The sequence below is a fragment of the Pelobates fuscus genome, chromosome 4, assembly GCF_036172605.1.
Source record: "Pelobates fuscus isolate aPelFus1 chromosome 4, aPelFus1.pri, whole genome shotgun sequence".
Classification (NCBI taxonomy): Eukaryota; Metazoa; Chordata; class Amphibia; order Anura; family Pelobatidae; genus Pelobates; species Pelobates fuscus.
Window position 1 is genome coordinate 108,890,882 of NC_086320.1, and position 20,371 is coordinate 108,911,252.

The following is a 20,371-nucleotide window of genomic DNA, read 5'->3' on the forward strand; positions in this document are numbered from 1 at the left end:
TCCTGTGCATACATGACACACACACACACACACACACACACACTCTGTATAACCCCACTTCCTTACAGGTGCATGTTCTCTCGTATTTTAGCACCTGTACCCACACCATGAGTAATTTCATTCATGAAAAAACAAAAACAAAACACAAATGTACTCAGAAAGTTAGCAGAAACACTGTGTCTGCTATTTATTTTTATGAATAAAGCTACTCATGTCAGCTACATGACATAACTTTTTCAGGTTTATAGGATATGCACAGCAGCCCTACATAAAACAACCCCAGAACACAAGGCCATCAATTTGGGGATGAGGAAGTAATGTAAAACTTATAATGGAATGTCCTATGTTACTGCACTATTTATTTTTTGGGAAACAAAAACAGATTTATGTGAAACATACTGTTATGAACAGCAGCTCTGGTTCAACAGAAATCCTTTAAATAAAAAAAAAAAAAACTAAAACATTTAAGGAAATGTTGCAGCATGAAAAACTAAAACCATGAAACTTAATCCTTCTCATTTAGTGAACGTATGGATATTGTAATCCTGCTGCATTCAGACACCCAGAGGATACATTGATTTAACAAACAAAAACAAGCTGCATTTGCTGAAATTCGTTTAGTTCTACTTTAAGAAAAAAAAAAGTAAACTATTTTTCCTGCTAGTTTTCTTTTTGGTCCGGAAACAAATTTCAGGATAGTGCAATAGTATGGTAAATTTTCTTTGGCAACACCATCAATGAAAGTTCATTTGAGGAGCGCACGATACAAAGATAAAGAATATCTAGTTCCTTTGTCTTGCTCCATGCAGAATATAAGATCCCTGAGATTAACACGAGTTCTCCTTTGTACAAGTAAGGGTTTTGACAGGCCAAAATTTCCATTTAGATCCTGTAAAATAAAGGAAGAAAATGACATCTTGGGAATCAGGAACTATATCATGAAACATACTACGTTAATTGAAACAATTGATAGATTTAAAGCCACACACAAACATATATGGTCTGGCACTTTACCTCAAGTAAGCTATAATGAAAAAAATAAAATAAAATTCCATTGTCTGGGTGATAGTCCAGTGCAACTTATATCATATTAGACAACTTATACAAGATGCGTTCTCAGGTCTTAAAATCTAGTAAATATTTATTTTACATTGTAAAAGAAACACTCCAGACTCTTAAAGGGAAACTATAGTCCCAGGAAAACAAAGTTGTTTTTCTGGCACCATAGCTCCCGATCGTGCCCTCCTTTCTCGCAGCACCTCCCTTGTTGTGCAGAAAGGATTAAAAATAGGGTTAGGGTAAATTGTGAAAGAGGCTAAATTAGTTAATCTAACCCTAATTGTAACACTCACTTAATCCTAAATGTCCCATGTGCCTGTGCTTTAGTGAGTGCACTAACTATACTGTAAGTGTGAAACCAGCTTTACTTACGTTCCAGGACCTTGTTGAGGAGGAGTTCCCAGTCCAGCCTCCATCCTATTTCCCTACCAGTCATGAGTTCTAGCACAGGGAACAGCTGATACACGTCACCGGACTGGACGTGGATTATGAAAATCGGATGGAGTAGGGAAATCGGACAGAACACTGGTGCTTGGATAGTCCCAGCTCTGCGTGGGCCAGCAGGTGAGACACTCTGGCTTCCCTTGCCGGCCTCAGCCCATGGCTATCCCGGCCAAGCAAACATTTGACTGGTTTGCCAGTCCGGGCTTGGCTCTGTTTGAAACCTAAATCACATATGCGGATTGCTTCTTAGTAATTCATATCAAATAAATCACAATTTATATTGCACTACGGAGTTGTGTTTCTTTTTTTTTTTATATTTTGTAGTTTCAGATTGTTAAAGGAACACTATAGGGACATGGACTTAAAGGACCACTCTAGTGCCAGGAAAACATACTCGTTTTCCTGGCACTAGAGTGCCCTGAGGGTGCCCCCACCCTCAGGGTCCCCCTCCCGCCCGGCTCTGGAAAGGGGTAAAAACTTACCTTTTTCCAGCGGTGGGCAGAGAGCTCTCCTCCTCCGATCCTCCTCTTCTCCTCCCCGTCGGCTGAATGCGCACGCGCGGCATGAGCTGCGCGCGCATTCAGCCGATCACATAGGAAAGCATTCATAATGCTTTCCTATGGACGCTTGCGTGCTCTCACTGTGATTTTCACAGTGAGAATCACACAAGCGCCTCTTGCGGCTGTCAGTGAGACAGCCACTAGAGGAAATAGGGGAAGGCTTAACCCATTCACAAACATAGCAGTTTCTCTGAAACTGCTATGTTTATGAAAAAATGGGTTAACCCTAGAAGGACCTGGCACCCAGACCACTTCATTAAGCTGAAGTGGTCTGGGTGCCTAGAGTGGTCCTTTAAACATGTATTCCTGGTCACATTCTTGCCCCCCTAAATATAATAAAATCTTACTTATATTCAAGTCTGCAGTTGCTGCCTCTGCCCCTGACCTGCCTGCTGTCTGCTGACATTATCAGAAGTGGTGGTCTGAGCCACTAACAATGCTTTCCCATAGAATTGGCTGAGACTCACAAAGGCAGTTTAGGGGCAGAGCCAGCACAAGCCAGACACAGCCCTGGTCAATAAGCATTATTTAGAATCAATGCATCTCTAAAAGGAAAGTTCTGTGTCTGCATGCAGAGGGTGGAGACATAATGTCAGTGCTGCTCACTGTGCAGCAATGCCCCAAGAAGCACCTCTAGCAGCCATCTGAGGAGTGGCCAGTGGCATTATCACTAGGCTGTAATGTAAACACTGCATTTTCTCTGAAAATACAGTGTTTACTGCAAAAAGCCTGAAGGGAATGATTCTACTCACCAGAACAAATACAATAAGCTGTAGCTGTTCTGGTGGCTATAGTGTCCCTTTAACCCCTTAAGGACCAAACTTCTGGAATAAAAGGGAATCATGACATGTCATGTTCCTTAACCCCTTAAGGACCAAACTTCTGGAATAAAAGGGAATCATGACATGTCACACATGTCATGTGTCCTTAAGGGGTTAAAGGGACACTACAGTCACCCAGACCACTTCAGCTCAATGAAGTGGTCTGGGTGCAATGTCCCTCAGGTTGTAACCCTTCAGAGAAAATGCTATGTTTACATAGCAGGGTTAATCCAACCTCTAGTGGCTGTCTTCCTGACAGCCGCTAGAGGCGCTTCTGCGACGCGTGCAGAGTGTCCATAGGAAAGCAATGAGAAATGCTTTCCTATGGACCGTTTTAATGAGCGCACGGCATTAGAAGAGCATGCGCATTCTGCTCCACTCGGGAGCGGACGTCAGCAGGGAGAAGAGGTCACCAAGCCGAGGGAGCCCGGCGCTGGCTAAAGGTAAGTGGCAGAAGGGGTTTTAACCACTTCAGCACCACGGGAGGGGGACCCTGCGGGTGAGGGTCCCCCAAGGATGACAGTGTAAGGAAAAACAGGTTTGTTTTCCTGACACTATAGTGATCCTTTAACTTTATGGCGGTGGATTCCTGATTAGTAGACCATGTTAAGACAACAGTGGAAGAAAGTACTTGACTTGTTTTATTTTGCATGTACAAATTGCAAATCATTTATAAATGATGTTACATGCATATTCACACACAAACCTATTTGATAGTTTAGATAAAAAAAAAGTAAAGCTTTATACTTTTCTGGATGCTTTATGTCTGGTTTACTTAAAATGAGTATAGACTACAGGTCAAAGAATAAAGTACTCTCATTGTCCCTTTAGACATAATGCCACAAGGTCAGGTCTTTTATATGACAGCCCTGTGTGATCCAGGGGAAATTATAGTAATGCAGCACAGCTGCCAGCACAGGGTTGAAAAGGAGGTCAGATCCGCAGGAAGCAGCATAGGCCTAAGGCAACATTATAAATGAAAGAACCCCCAAGGGAGATTCAGCCAGCAAGGAGTGATGTCCTTGAAACTTCTGAATTATAGAAAGTCGAAAGTATCAAATACTTCTGCAGAGCAGATTTTATAGAAGGCAGCAAAGATGAGAAAAAAGAAACTGGAGTTTTCTTATCACGTACATGCTTTCCAGTGCCATTGAAATGTACAATATTTAGCCAAGTAGCATGCTCTCACCAACAGCATTAAAGGGACACTTTAACCACCAGGTGTTAAATCATTTTTATCAGCACCCAGCCAATCATTGCAGAGTATCACTAGGAGTATGAGTTGGTATAGCCAAGGCAGAGTTATAGCCATGCTAAACCACCAGGAAACAATTAAGCACCGACTCCAGGCATAATGTGATTGATACCGGAGAAACTGACGGAAGCCAAGCACAAAGAGATGGACACAGGTTTCTTCAGAAAGGAAGAGATTCTTTATTCGATTCACCGAACGGGACTCAGAGGGACTAATGTCACCAAAATACAACAAGATCTGAGCCCCGGACAATAGTGTAGGCTCCTTATATAGGCCTGTAACTCCTCCCATAATAAGCTCCACCCACACATACTCTTACCCAATCAATCGAACAAGAACTAACTTCCTGTTTGACCGCATGGCTTGCCCAGCACAATGGAGGAGGGGATACTACATCCGGTATTCTCGCACATGCTCCGTACACTACTGATTGTATCTTTGCCACGTGCAACCAACCGACCGATACACCAGTATATGCACGTACACATGCCACGTGATAATCTCGGCCTACTAAATTTATTTTTACCGAGACTCCACCACATGATGAAGTGGTTGTGGTGCATAGATAGTCCCTTTTAAAAGAGAGAAACTAAAAAGAAAGTTATGTAAATACTACAAAAAGAAGGAAGAGGGGAGAAATTACACCACTTCAAGGAAAATCTAAATTCATAATACATCCTGGTAGTGTGGTGGAATTTCAGTGAATGTAAATTTAGTCCACGTGGCATATGTGTATGTTGTGTCAGTTAGTTAGCTACACATAGCTAGGATACTGTCATCAATGTACTGAGCATGTGCAGGAATGCAGGAACTGAAATTGCACTTATTTCCTGTGTCTTGGATGAGCCATGTGGTCCGACCAGATGTACAAGTCTATATTCTGCTCATTGATTGGTTAAAGGTATATGTGGGTGTAGCTATTAATGGGAGGAGTTATAGTGCTATATAAGGAATGTACACTGCATGTTGGGCTCGCAGATATTTTTGGAACAGGAGTTCATCTGAGGCCCGATAGGTATCTTAATAAAGACTTCTTACTTCCTGAAGACCTGCATCCATTTCTCTGTGTTTGGCTTCTGTTAGTTTACTCGGTAACAGTAGCATAATATTTTGAGAGCGATTTATTTCTGAAAATAGTACATTCCTCTGCTTAACAGCCAACTAACTGCTAGCCACCTACTTAATCAACATCTAGGCTGAAACCGTGCAAGAAAGTCATACAGATAGGTTTAAAAAAAACAAAACATTAACATGTAAAGTATAAAACAAAAAAAGATATATATACAAGTTTTTTTTATAACGGAGAACATCTCCATTTGAATGAAATAAAAAAAACAAAAAAACTTAAGTCTGTCAAATTGTACAAATATATGACAGGTTCATTATACAGAGTATAATATGAGGCAATATTTTTGAAATACACTTTACTAAAATATTAAGCCACAATCTAAGCACTTAAGTCACCATCATCTATGAGGACAAAATGAATGAACAGATTTTGGGGTTTAAATATTTGCCCCTGCATTTTTGTATGTAAATATTGCCCTGCATTTCTAAGAAGAAAATAAAACACATATACACATTATATTTTGTAGTCTTCACACCTATCAGTGGCCGTCAGACAAATAGATAGCAGGGGCTCTGCACTGAAATATTTAATAATTGCATTAACAGATTCAATAAATGTAAAGTATACCGATGCTGCATGCTGTGCACATCTAAAAAGTGTCTCAAAGGAGCACTAGAATCAATGCTTCTCAAAGAGAAACACTGTACTGGCAGACTGGCTAGTAAAACACAGTTATAAAGGAACACCTGTAATAAAAAAATAAATACAACACACACAAATACAGTATAGCATCCATATACTGTTATATTACTAATATTGTTGGAGTGTTCCTTGGCTTAACAAATAACTATGCACTTTGAAGGTGTTTTTTTTTTTTTTTACACACAATTTATATTTTATTGAGATGCTATGTATGGCACATGCTGGAAAAAACAAGCAAGACAAGGTACAATCGGGTTAAAACCTGGGGGTTTAATGCTGTGTAGTATATTTGTTTCTAAAAGATCTCTCTCAATAAGAAAACAGTGATGGGCTGAGAACATCAGCTAATGGTCTATCACTGGTGTCCAAGTGAAAGGCTTCCGCAATGTGGCTGAGGGCCAGAGGAGGCAGCCGAGGGACTGAGAGGACCGGCACCGTGACCAGCACCCTGGACCTCCAGACACCATAATGACTTCATTGGAATACTTGGAGTGTCCCTCTAACCATTTTAAACAGTATATTCATTGGAAAAGCTTACTTGGGTAATGATCTTATTACTTACCATCACATTGCCCAGGGTTTGGACAAAAGGCAGGGATACATTTTACAAATTTGTTTTACTTTCCTGCACCACAGAAAAGCTGAGTGAGTCATACTGTGGTGGAATCTCGGTAAAAATAAATTTAGTAGGCCGAGATTACCACGTGGCATGTGTACGTGCATATGCTGACGTATCGATCAGTTGGTTGCACGAGGCAAGATACGATCAGTAGTGTACGGAGCATGTGCAAGAATACAGGATATAGTATTCCCCCTCCTCCATTGTGCTGGACAAGCCATGCGGTCAAACAGGAAGTTAATTCTTATTTGTGTTGATTGGTTAAGAGAATGTGCGGGTGGAGCTTAATATGGGAGGAGTTATATGCCTATATAAGGAGCCTGCACTATTGTCCGGGGCTCAGACTTTGCTGTATTTTGGTGACGCTAGTCCCTCTGAGTCCCGATCGGTGATCCAATAAAGAATCTCTTCCTTCCTGAAGAAACCTGTGTCCATCTCTCTGTGCTTGGCTTCCGTCAGTTTCTCCGGTATCATTTGGTGCATTGGCCGGGAAGCTCATCGTTCAACGGTAGCTGAGAGGCAGAGGCGTGAGACGGTCTATCTTTGCCCACGTTCTCTACGGCTGCACCCCTGAACTTCTGCGTGGACCTCCCTTCGTCTCGGCGCCACTGGTCTGTTGTCCAGGAGATCATCGGCCTCTACGTGAGAAGTGCTGGGGTGTCCCCGTCGATGAGTGTGAACTCAGGTTCAGGAACGAGGAGGTAAGACAACTGCTGTTTTAGACGGCAGGACCCACTAGGGGTATACCGATTGTGCGGTAGGCCCAAAGGGGTTTTGAATCTGTGTATCTGCCCCCTCTGTCGGAGGGAAGGAGCGAAGGCGCACCGCTCGATCGAACGCTCTTTAGTCAGACCGTTTGATTTGGTTAGTCAGGCGGGGTTCTGGTGTAAATAGCCCTAGCCGGACACCGGTGTCTTGTCTAGACTAGCGTTCTAGGGTGTATATTACGTTCGCTAGGTCGGAGGGACCGGGAGACTAAGCGGCGCCTGTGTAAATTCGGTTCGCTAGTTCTCATCCTATCTGGGCTAAGTGGGAAGGCGTGTAAATTTGGAACCCACTAGACTTTTGATAGTGCGACTAAGAGGCGCCTGTGTAAATTCGGTTCTCTAGCTCGCTATATATGTGGTGATTGGGCAGTGTGGCTAACCAAAACGGGTGTATATAGTTTTAGGTAGTCCATTCAAGGTACTGGCCAATAGTTTAGTTGGGAATTGTAAATGTGTTAACGATTGTTTTAGTAAAGTGTATATCTTGTTAGATAGCGCGAGCTCAGCCGTCTAGCGAGAGTGTTAATAGTGTGTTGCTGTATTATAGTGCACGGTACCATAACCCTGTATATTTACTGACATTGTATATAAGTACTAATCATTGTCGTCCATTGCATGTTTAACACCATAACCACTAATAATTGTATTGTGACCTTAACTTGTGCTTTGACCTATGCTAACCGTACTGTAACCGCTATTTGTAAAAGACGATGTTACTGGGGTGTGTTATAGACGGGTAATTCGTATATAGAGAATTATAGCGTGGGTGACTGTATAGTTACGCCAAAGGGCATAATATTGATTATATAGTGACCGGTGTAACAGCTGTGTGTGTACGGGAATTCCCTGAGTGTTTATTGTTATTGTGTACGTTTCACTTGGTAACCGTACCACGTGGTGCTGTTGCCAGAGGAAACGGGTGTGATTGTTGAATAGTACGCGTGTATAGTATTCGTTGTCGACGACGTTCCATTGTTAAGTATGGGTGCGTCGCAGTCAACGATTCCGGATCCCTTAGGTTGTATGGTAAAGAATTTTAAAAAGGGATTCAAAACTTGTGATTTTGGGGTTAAGATGTCTCCTGTGCGTTTAGTTACTTTGTGTACTAGGGAGTGGCCTACTTTGGTTGCGGCATGGCCGCCACGTGGCAGTTTGGATCTAACTCTGGTACAGCGCTTACACGTGGCTGTATCAGGTAGGCCTGAACTTTACGGCCAGTTTCCTTATATTGACTGTTGGAGACAGGCCGTAAATGACTCGCCAAAATGGCTCCAGACATGCCACGAGGAGCAGTGTCGCCTCATGGTAGCTAGGACTTGTTCGTCCACTAGGACTGGTGTTAGGCCCATTTTGGACACGCCCCCTGAGTCCGAGATCCCTTTGCCGCCCCCTTACTTTCCGTTAAGAAGAAGTGACGCAAACGCAGGAAGTCCTGCACCCCTCCCCTCATTACCCTCATCCACTTCCGCTTCCTCCTCCAGTACAGGATCCACCCCCCCTCGTACTAAATCTCCCCTTCCGGAACCAGAACCCACCCCCATTAAAAACGAATATCCTGATTTGGCGCCACTTCAGACTTCCGGTCAAGCTTCATCTAGCGCGGCTCGAAGTGTTTTATTTACGACCTTTTCCCAAAACCAACCTCCCACATCCCCATACCCCATCTCTCCCCGACCGGAACCCATGACTGACGCCTCTCTACGTAGCCCTATCCAAACCCGACAGTTGACTGGTGCCCAACAATTAAAGCACTATCAGATGCCTCTTCGCCTAAATCCCGGGTCAGCTTATATCGATGCCGCAGGTCAAATGGCACACGCTGACCCAGTCTTCGTATATGTCCCATTTACCACTACCGACCTTTTAAACTGGAAGACCCATAATTCCTCGTATACTGAGAAACCACAAGCTATGACTGATCTGTTCACCTCAATAGTACAGACGCATAATCCGACATGGGCTGATTGCCAGCAGTTACTAATGACTTTATTTAACAATGAGGAAAGGACAAGAATAAATCAAGCAGCCATTAAAGCATTAGAAGATAGAGCCCGTGCTTTGAACCAAGCTAATCCAGCAGCATGGGCCGCAACACATTATCCCAACACTGATCCCGATTGGAACGTAAATGGTGCTGATATGGTTCAACTCAGAGCCTATAGAGACGCTATAATTGCTGGCATGAAAGCCGGAGGAAAGAAAGCCATTAACATGTCGAAGACAGTTGAGGTGATTCAGAAAAGCGATGAAGCGCCCAGTGTCTTTTATGACCGATTATTGGAGGCATACCGCTTGTATACCCCCTTTAATCCGGAAGACGCAGACAATTCCCGAATGGTTAACTCCGCCTTTGTCAGCCAAGCATACGGAGATATTAAGCGCAAGTTACAAAAGTTAGAAGGGTTTGCAGGTATGTCCATCACCCAACTAATGGAGGTAGCAAATAAGGTCTATATGAACAGGGATACAGAAAGTAAGAAAGAGGAAGAGCGCAAGATGCGTAAAAAGGCTGATATGCTAGCGGTAGCGATCGCAGGCGTAGATAAACGGGGCCCAGATAGAGGCAATAATAGATGGAGTAGGGAGCCTTTGAGTAGGGATCAGTGCGCGTATTGCAGGGAAGAAGGGCATTGGAGGAACGAATGTCCGCAAAGAGAGCAGTACGAGAGAGACCAACCCAGGGCAGGCTACGGAAACTTTAGAGGCAGAGCGAGAGGTAGAGGAGGCCCCGGAGGGAGTAATGGTAATAGAGGGAGTAATGGGAACAGAGGAAGTGTTAGGGAAGACAGGTATATTCCAGCAGCGCAAAGGTCCCGCGATAGAGAAGGTAGGGACTTCGTAGGATTGGCTGACACGGTCATGGAGGACTATTGATACCGACCGGGCTCCATCCCCCTTGGTCGAGCGGAGCCTATGGTCGATGTATCAATAGGGGGAAAAAGGAGTGCGTTCATGATCGACACTGGTGCTGAACATTCAGTGGTGACTAATCTAGTTGCTCCTCCATCTGGAAGGACTATTTCTGTGATAGGAGCAACTGGAAGAAGTGCTGAAAGACCGGTTCTTAAAAGTCGACTCTGTACATTGGGAGGCCACGTAGTAAAACACCAATTCCTTTATATGCCTGAATGTCCAGTCCAATTGCTGGGACGTGATATGCTATCAAAATTACAAGCGCAGATTACGTTCCTACCAAATGGAACAACATCCTTAAAGTTTAATGGACCTTCAGGTATTATGACTTTATCCGTACCAAAGGAAGAAGAGTGGCGACTTTATACAGTGTTGACTAGCCAAAACCCTAGGAGTGATGAGACATTATTTAACATACCAGGAGTTTGGGCAGAGAACAACCCACCAGGACTGGCCCGCAATATTCCACCTATAAAAATTGAACTAAAACTTGGGGTTTATCCAGTGAGCCTAAGACAATACCACATCCCACAGAAGGCTAAGAAGAACATCCAATCCTATCTGGATAAGTTCATACGGTATGGTATCCTAAAATTCTGTACTTCCCCCTGGAACACCCCATTGCTGCCTGTTCAAAAGCCCGGTACAGATGAGTATCGACCTGTGCAGGACTTGAGAGCAGTCAATGATGCGGTTGTTAGTATACATCCAGTTGTACCCAATCCATATAACCTGCTTGCTTTAATTCCGGGCGGGGCTACTTACTTCACAGTCTTAGATCTCAAAGATGCCTTCTTTTGCCTCCGAATTGCCGCAGAAAGTCAATGTATTTTCGCTTTCCAATGGGAGAACGCTGTAACGGGCTCAAAACGCTAAATGACTTGGACAAGACTGCCCCAAGGGTTTAAAAATTCACCTACCCTATTTGGTTCAGCCCTAAGTCAAGATCTACTGGATTTCGAGTCTATCCCAGGAGAATGTGTATTGTTACAATATGTAGATGACTTGTTGATAGCAGCAGTTACAAAAGAAAAATGTCAGCAAGCAACGCACGATCTACTACATATTCTCTGGAAGGCAGGATACAAGGTGTCCAGAAAGAAGGCTCAGTTGTGTTTGCCAACTGTCAAGTATCTGGGATTCCATATCTCTGAAGGTCAAAGGATTATGGGGCCAGAGAGAAAAGAAGCTGTCTGCCAAATACCAATACCCAAGAATAGAAGACATGTGCGAGAATTCTTGGGGGCAGCAGGCTTCTGTAGGATATGGATTCCCAGCTATGCGATACTAGCAAAACCTCTGTACGCAGCTATCAAAGGTACAGAGCACGACCCCTTCTTATGGACCCAAGAACAGCAAACGGCATTTGAAGATGTGAAGAAGGCTTTGATGAGTGCCCCAGCATTAGGTCTACCTGATCACACACGACCATTCTACTTATATGTACACGAGCAAAGAGAATGGCTGTGGGAGTATTGACACAGTACTTGGGATCATGGCAAAGACCTGTTGCCTACATGTCTAAGCAATTGGATGCAGTGGCCAGCGGACTTCCACCTTGTCTAAGAGCAGTAGCTGCAGCCGCCCTGCTAGTAGCTGAAGCCGATAAACTCACTCTGGGTCAAGAACTTTATGTACGAGTCCCACATGCAGTACAGACGTTGTTGGATTACAAAGGAAATCATTGGTTTAGTAACAGCCGTATGACCAAGTATCAAGCAATGTTGTGTGAAAACCCAAGAGTGCATTTAGAGACTGTAAACACCTTAAATCCAGCTACCCTTTTGCCACAACCTACTGAAAGTCAACATGATTGTTTGGAAGTAATGGATGAAGTATTTTCAAGTAGACCAGATCTTCGTGATTTTCCCATCCAGAACCCCGATGTTCAATATTATACCGACGGCAGTAGTTATGTGAAAGAAGGGATCCGCTATGCAGGATATGCAGTGACAACAATAGACAAGGTGATAGAAGCTCGGCCACTGGCGAAAGGAACATCAGCACAAAAGGCAGAATTGATAGCACTAACACGAGCGTTACAATTGGCTGAAGGTTTAAGAGTAAATATCTATACGGACTCTAAGTATGCGTTTTTAACCACTCATGCCCACGGAGCTTTGTATAAAGAAAGAGGACTACTGAATTCAGAAGGCAAAGAAATCAAATACGCAGCCGAAATCCTACAACTATTGGAAGCAGTGTGGGAGCCGAAAGAAGTCGGTATCATACATTGTCGAGCGCATCTGAGAGGAGATGGTGATGTAACCAAGGGAAATCGGATGGCAGATAGTGCAGCTAAGCGTGCTGCTGAATCAGGAAGACAGGAGTATGTGGGGCATATAGCTGCTCTAATACCAACCCCACTGTCTCAATGGACTCCAGTTTATACAACTCAAGAAGAGGAGTGGTTAAAGACTGAACCGGGAAAGTATTTGGAGAACAAGTGGTATCAGCTAGAAGATGGAAGAATAGTCATACCAGCATCACTAGCGGTAGAAATTGTCCAAAATTATCACAACGGGACACATTCTGGGAGAGACAGTACTGAAGAATCTCTCAGGAAACATTTCTACATACCAAGATTGTCCAACTTGACTCAGGCCATTGTACGCAGATGTGTAACGTGTGCTAAAAATAATGCAAGACAAGGACCAGTAAAACCACCAGGAGTCCAGTTTATGGGGGGACTCCCCATGTCCGATCTACAAATAGACTTTACAGTGATGCCTAAATCGGGTGGACATCGTTACCTGCTGGTAATTGTGTGCACCTATTCAGGCTGGGTAGAAGCATGTCCTACTCGTACAGAGAAAGCAGGAGAAGTTGTGAGATTCCTGCTACGAGAAATAATACCCCGATATGGACTACCCTGTTCTATAGGATCAGACAATGGTCCAGCTTTTGTTCACCAGTGCCTACAACAACTGACTCATATGCTTGGTATAAAGTGGAGGCTTCATACTGCATATAGACCCCAGAGTTCTGGTAAGGTAGAGAGAATGAATAGAACTATAAAGAACCAGTTGGCTAAAATGTGTCAGGAAACCCAACTTAAGTGGAACGTTCTCTTACCTATAGCTCTATTGCGAATCCGCAGTACCCCTACCAGAAGGATGGGCCTCTCTCCTTTTGAAATTATGTATGGGCGACCACCTCCCGTACTTGGTAACTTAAGGGGGGATTTGAGTCAGTTGGGAGAAGGAATTACCCGGCAGCAGGTTGTAGAGTTGGGTAAGACTATGGAGGAGGTACAGAAATGGGTACAAGATAGATTACCTGTGAATATTTATCCCCCTGTTCATAGTTATCATCCAGGAGATCAAGTGTGGATTAAAGAGTGGAATAATGTACCGTTAGGGCCCAAGTGGAGAGGTCCTTATGTTGTTCTTTTGTCTACCCCTACAGCGATAAAAGTAGCCGAAGTGACTCCATGGATACATCACTCCAGGGTTAAGCCAGCAGCAGTCGATTCTTGGCAAGTTACAGCAGATCCAGAGAATCCCTGCAAGATCCGGTTGAAACGCACTACTCAGTCGGAGTAACGAGGAATTATTGTGGATTACAAATTTTATTGTTACAGGTGTGAGTGAGAAGGCCATAATAAAGCCTGTCCGCTTACCATCACATAGTGTATAAGCCAGGAAAGTCTCGAAGGGACACCTGTGAAGACGAGCAGAACTCCATTCCCTGCAGCCCTCACATCCTGGAAGCTGAGGTTCCATCGCACGGACGAAGACTGAGGATGACGGCGAAAGATGTGCTTTTTATTGTGTTTATTTATGTGTGTTTTTATATTCAGGAAGGTAGAGGTACCGACACTCCTAGCTGTGAGGTATGCATTAAGACTACGAGAACAGGTAACCATATTTCCCAAACCCTAATTTGGCATTCACAATACGAGTGTAAAGGAGATGTATCGAGATGTAGATACTTAAATATAGACTATAGTGTGTGCCATTTAAGAGTAGGAGAACCTAAGTGCTTCAGTCCAGAGTATCAACCTCGTACAATTTGGTTGACTCTCAGGAATGGAGATCCTCAGGGGACCCTAATTAATAAGACGGTGTTAGAATCCGTACATTCTTCGGGTGTTCTGCTATTTGATGCGTGTAAAGCAATATCGAGTGGTAGAAAACCGTGGAATGTATGTGGGGATCTTAGATGGGAGAGGACGTATGGGTCTAATGATAAATATATTTGTCCCAGTAGTAAAAATAAATATGTAAGTCCTAGATGCCCAAATAAAGACTATAACTTTTGCCCATATTGGTCTTGTGTGGGGTGGGCGACTTGGGGACAGACAGTAGATAAAGACATGATAGTGACTAAGTTGCCGACTAGCCCTTATTGTAAGTCTATGGAATGCAACCCAGTCCATATACTTATTAATAACCCCGACAAGTTCTTAGATAAGTATGGCAATTTATTTGGGTTTCAGATATACGGGACGGGTTTAGATCCTGGGACATTATTGTTTATAGGAATAGAGACTGATACGGTATCCTCCCAAACTCATCAAGTATACCATTCCTTTTATGAAGAGATGAGTATAGATAATAAGATCCCCCATAATGCTAAAAACCTGTTTATTGATCTAGCTGAAAGTATTGCCGGTAGTCTTAATGTTACCAACTGCTATGTGTGTGGAGGTACTAACATGGGAGACCAATGGCCTTGGGAAGCAAAGGAGGTAATGTCCGGTTCTGAGGCAGTTGACCAACTAATATCTACACAAGCCGATTATCATATGAGTGTTAGAGGTAAATCTGAGTGGAGATTAAAGACCTCCATCATAGGTTATGTTTGCATAGCAAGGAAAGGAATAATGTATAACACTTCTGTAGGAGAATTAACTTGTCTAGGGCAAAAAGCTTATGATGATGATACAAAGAATACAACTTGGTGGTCGGCTTCAAATGTCTCAGAACCATCAAACCCGTTTGCTAGATACGCCAATTTAAAGGACGTGTGGTTTGATCTATCCATCACATCTACCTGGAGAGCCCCAGCAAATTTGTACTGGATCTGTGGTAAGAAAGCCTATTCGGAGCTGCCACAGGACTGGGAAGGGGCATGTGTGTTGGGTATGCTCAAACCATCCTTCTTCTTGTTACCGATTGAAACAGGTGAGACTTTAGGTGTTAAAGTGTATGATGTGAATCATAGGAAGAAAAGGGGACCCATAGAGATAGGTACCTGGGAAGATAATGAATGGCCTCCCCAGCGTATCATAGACTATTATGGGCCAGCCACGTGGGCTGAGGATGGTACCTTTGGTTATAGAACCCCTATTTATATGCTCAACCGCATTATAAGATTACAGGCGGTGGTTGAGATTATCACAAATGAGACATCACAAGCGCTCAATCTTCTAGCGAAGCATAACACCAGGATGAGGACAGCAGTCTACCAAAATAGATTAGCCTTGGATTACCTTTTGGCAGTAGAGGGAGGTGTATGTGGGAAGTTTAACCTAAGCAATTGCTGTCTTCAAATAGATGACGAAGGGCAAGCAATAGCTGAGCTTACTAGCCATATGGTTAAACTAGCGCATGTGCCTACTCAGGTATGGAAAGGGTACAATCCAAGTAGTTGGTTTGGTAGCTGGTATGAATGGTTTGGAGGGCTTAAGGCAGTGGTAGGTGGAGTCCTACTGATTTTACTGTTGTGTCTACTCCTACCGTGTCTTATACCCTTAGTAGTTAGGTCTGTGCAAAGCCTGATAGGAAGTATAGCAGAGAGGAAGGCTGCTGCACAGATAATGGCGATTTATAAGTATAAGGCTTTAGATCAAGGAGAACCAATGCAGGAAGATGAGTGTTAAAAGATTCACATCATAAGATAAGTCTGGTCTGGTCCAAGGTAACTTGCGGTGTAAGCAAAACTAAGGTTATGTGATGCCTCAAGTAATTGTAAAATATCAAGAGGCATCAAAGGGGGGAATGTGGTGGAATCTCGGTAAAAATAAATTTAGTAGGCCGAGATTACCACGTGGCATGTGTACGTGCATATGCTGACGTATCGATCAGTTGGTTGCACGAGGCAAGATACGATCAGTAGTGTACGGAGCATGTGCAAGAATACAGGATATAGTATTCCCCCTCCTCCATTGTGCTGGACAAGCCATGCGGTCAAACAGGAAGTTAATTCTTATTTGTGTTGATTGGTTAAGAGAATGTGCGGGTGGAGCTTAATATGGGAGGAGTTATATGCCTATATAAGGAGCCTGCACTATTGTCCGGGGCTCAGACTTTGCTGTATTTTGGTGACGCTAGTCCCTCTGAGTCCCGATCGGTGATCCAATAAAGAATCTCTTCCTTCCTGAAGAAACCTGTGTCCATCTCTCTGTGCTTGGCTTCCGTCAGTTTCTCCGGTATCAATACTGCACTCCTCTGTGGCACTGAAAGGGTCACTTGCACTCAAAAGCATCTGTTTTAGGGTTTTTACGGATACTTCCATATTTGCATATTGGTATTTAGATTTATATCACAAAATACAGAAATCACTTTTTTCCTATAGGGTATTTCATGAATGCCAACTAGTAAATCATAATTGGCATTGGTTTATTCAAACACTGAATCTTGGGGAATTCAACATTAGGACAAAATATCAAAGCAGAAAAAAAATGTTAAGATGGAGAATTCTTCCATTTCACCACTTTTGGCCTAAACTGTATGATTAGTTCCCAAAAAATGCATTTGGGGAAGATTCTAGTATACATGTTAAAGACACATACCTCCAGTCCATTTGGAGTACTTGTTGCATCTAGTGGTCTCTTTCTTCTTGGACCTATGGCAGCTAATGCTGTAAGATTAGCTTCACGGTACTGTAATTGTTCAAGTTCCAGCTGCTGCATCTGAGGAACAAATAAATGTCACTTTACATGCCCATCTCAGGACTAATGTACGTGTAAGTACAAAAGTACAATTTTAAACCCACCAGCTATGTTGGAACTTCTCAATCAAAACAAATTTCATTTTCATTAAAAATAAACGGTTTCATTTAGAATAACGGTTTGCATAATGTTAATCAGCCTCCTACCGGGTAAGGCCCTACTTTCATCCCAGTTTTCTATAAGGAATACTTAAGGCTTTATAAATAGCTTTTTTGCTAGCATACTCAGACAATGGTAGATACTTTTTGAACTTTATATTCTAGAGTTTATTTTGACATTAATGGCACAAATTATTTCCGCAAAACATGTGGAACCATTTTAAAGTTTCTAAATTATATGAATTCCAGAATCTTTCTTTCACTCTGGAAAATCTACTAAAAAGTAGTAAAAAGTAGCTTTCCTTCGACTTCCAATCTTGCTTTTTAAAAGACCACTAAATCTCAATAAAGTGGTCTGGATGCAATGGCACTGTCATTTTAACACTGCAATGCATGTTTTTAAATAAATGCAATGTTTACATTGCAGTGTTTAAGCCACCTCCGTACCACTAAGGACATGGACCCTAAATATTCCTAACATTTTAGCGTTCCTTAAAGTCTATCTGCTACAGTAAAGCATTGGTATGGTCAAGCACAATATGAATGAAAGAAGAGTGGGTTATATTATTACTATGCAGAAGAATGCTGTGAAAGCACAACACATTGAACCTTGATGTGGATGGCCTGCATTTGAAGACAACACTGGGTTTCATTCATATCAGTTAAGGAAGGGAAATTATGGCTAACTTGGACCATAAGTGCTCAGCAGAATATTGAATAAACATGGTTAGGCAATTTTATACTGACTGAGAAGTATATAATTGCAACAGTGTGTTGGTGGTGACTGTGTAAAGCATTTTTGACTACAGTCTACACATCCTTAACCCCTTAAGGACACATGACGTGCCTGGCATGTCATGATTCCCTTTTATTCCAGAAGTTTGGTCCTTAAGGGGTTAAAAGAGCACTCCAAGCCTATTACAGTCTACTGTAGTTCTTAGGGTGTGGTGAGTGCCCTGGTGCCTAGTGTAATTTTTAAACTGTTTTAATATGGTTTAACAACTTAGTAGTACCAGTGGACCCATACCATGCTTTATGAAAATCTGGTTAGCTCGACTGAACTGGTCAGGACTATGAAAGGCCATTAGAAGTGCCAGCTAAGCGCACTATCCAACCAGCATGGCCCTGTATCAGTTGTGCTTAGCTAAATAGAGTTAACTGGCTTCTTCTGGATCCAGTATGAATCAGAAGGGTCTGCAATACATGTGCAAACTGGCCCTGCTAGTTACAACCTAGTAAATACATAAGGTATAGGTGGATTACCTGTACCATCTGGATTCATGGCCCTTGCATAATATTGGGGATCAGGAACTAGACAGACAGAATGCAAGATGCAAAACACCTTAATTTTTTTCAATTTGACAATTTTTATTCCGTTTTTCAAGTACGTGTTGGGGTACAGAAAGGAAGAAGGGTAGGGGAATACATTCAAAGCAGTGCAGGTTTTCATTTGCGTTTACAATACAGTCCTCCTATCAATCATGGTGCTGTGTGTTTTCTTTGGGGGTGTCTCAAGGGTAAACGTGTCATACATCCCATGTGGTTATACCTTTTTGGTTACCTCTATGCCCTGCGATTCAGTAAGGTAAGGGGAGAGGGGTATAGATGGGTGGGGGGGGGGAGGTGTTTAAAATGATGTACACAAGTGGGTGTTACTGCTGGGGTTAATTCTAGCTGCATGGGTAGTAAGCGGGCAAGGATTTAGCTCACCATGGTCCAATAAGGCTGGATACAGTTGCACGTCCACCATATATGTAATAATGATCCTCTATCTAACTTGCATCGCCAGCATTGGGTAGAAATGCCGGGGAATATGTGTGCAAGCATGTGCATGTTGGAACCAAGTACCATCTGTACTGTAATTTTCTTATTTGCTCAAAGTGTGTAATGCAAGCGGTTTTACCCTTGTGGATTGTGAAGGCTCTGGACCACTGTTCCTCTGTGAAGGTGCATCCTAGGTCATTGTGCCATGCTTGTATGAAATTGTTTGTGGAGGTTTGTGTTCCTTCTATTAACGCTTCATATATCATTGAGAGGGCTTTTTTGTGTGGCCTGCCTCTGAGGCACCATGAGTCAATTGAAAGCGTGGGTGCCTTAAGATGGGCCGTGCTCTGTTGCAATAGGGACTTCAGCTGTAAGTGCGAGAAAAGTGCTCTGTTTGGTATGTTGTATTGTGTTTGTATGTCCGGGAATTGTTTCAGGGAGGTCCCGTCGTATAGGTGGTGTATACATGTGCAGCCTAGTTTCGTCCAAGTCTGATAGTCAAATGTTTGGTTCCTCAGGTATATGCTGTACATTGTCATGGCTAATGATGTTACCAGTGGGCCGCTAATGTATGCCCTACATGTGTCCCATGTGTGCATCAGCAGCTTGGTAGTCTCTAGCATGTGGGGTGAAGCTTTGGTATCTAAAAAAGATGATGTATCCCAGCCCTGCATGTCCAGTGGGATTCAATAGCCACCCATTGCGGTGGGCTATGCGCCGTCGCTACCGTGGATACCGTGCGGCTTTGTAGTATAGTTTTATGTCCGGGAGGCTCATTCCCGCCTTTTCTGTTGGTTTCTTGATTGTGGAAAGTGCTACTCTGGGTTTCTTATTTGCCCATATGAAGCGTGTGATGTTTTTTGTAATGTTAACATGTATTGTCTAGGGATGGGGATCTGCAATAGGTATTGAAGTTTTGGCAGCAGTGACATTTTATATGCCGCTATACGTCCGTGCCATGAATGAAAGTCACTGCTCCATTGGTGCAGTGTTTGTGTTATTTCCTGTGATAGCTTCACGTAGTTGTGTTTGAACATTAGGTGAGTCGTCTTGGCTATTTTGATCCCTAAGAAAGTTATGTAATCGTCTCTCCAATCAAAGTTAAAGGATTCTGTCAGGGTTTGTAGGATTCGTCCCGGGAGATTTAAGTCCCAACGCTTGTGTTTTTGTCAGGTTGAGCTTGTAATAGGATACTTTGTTATAGTCTTGTATGCACTGTAGTAGATTAGGTAGGAAAATTTGTGGTTGTGTCAAGGTCAAGAGTATGTCGTCTGCAAAGAGGTTGAGAGTGTATACCCAGTCTCCCACTTTTACTCCGTGAATGGCTGGGTGTGCCCTGACCGCCGTAGCTAAAGGCTCCAGCGCCAGTACATACAGCAGTGGGGACAGGGGGCACCCCTGC

General features: G+C 43.1%; 1 protein-coding gene across 1 annotated transcript in view; it reads right to left on the minus strand.

The window, feature by feature from the left end:
* Positions 1 to 590: 590 nt before the first annotated feature.
* Positions 591 to 20,371, minus strand: part of TAF4B (TATA-box binding protein associated factor 4b) — a 191,752-nt gene continuing 171,971 nt past the window's right edge. The window contains exons 14-15 of the mRNA XM_063451451.1: positions 16,949 to 17,068; positions 591 to 889 (exon numbers count right to left, since the gene is read on the minus strand). Of these exons, the coding sequence (XP_063307521.1) occupies positions 746 to 889; positions 16,949 to 17,068 (264 nt within the window). The 3' untranslated portion in view covers positions 591 to 745. The remainder of the gene's footprint in view (positions 890 to 16,948; positions 17,069 to 20,371) is intronic.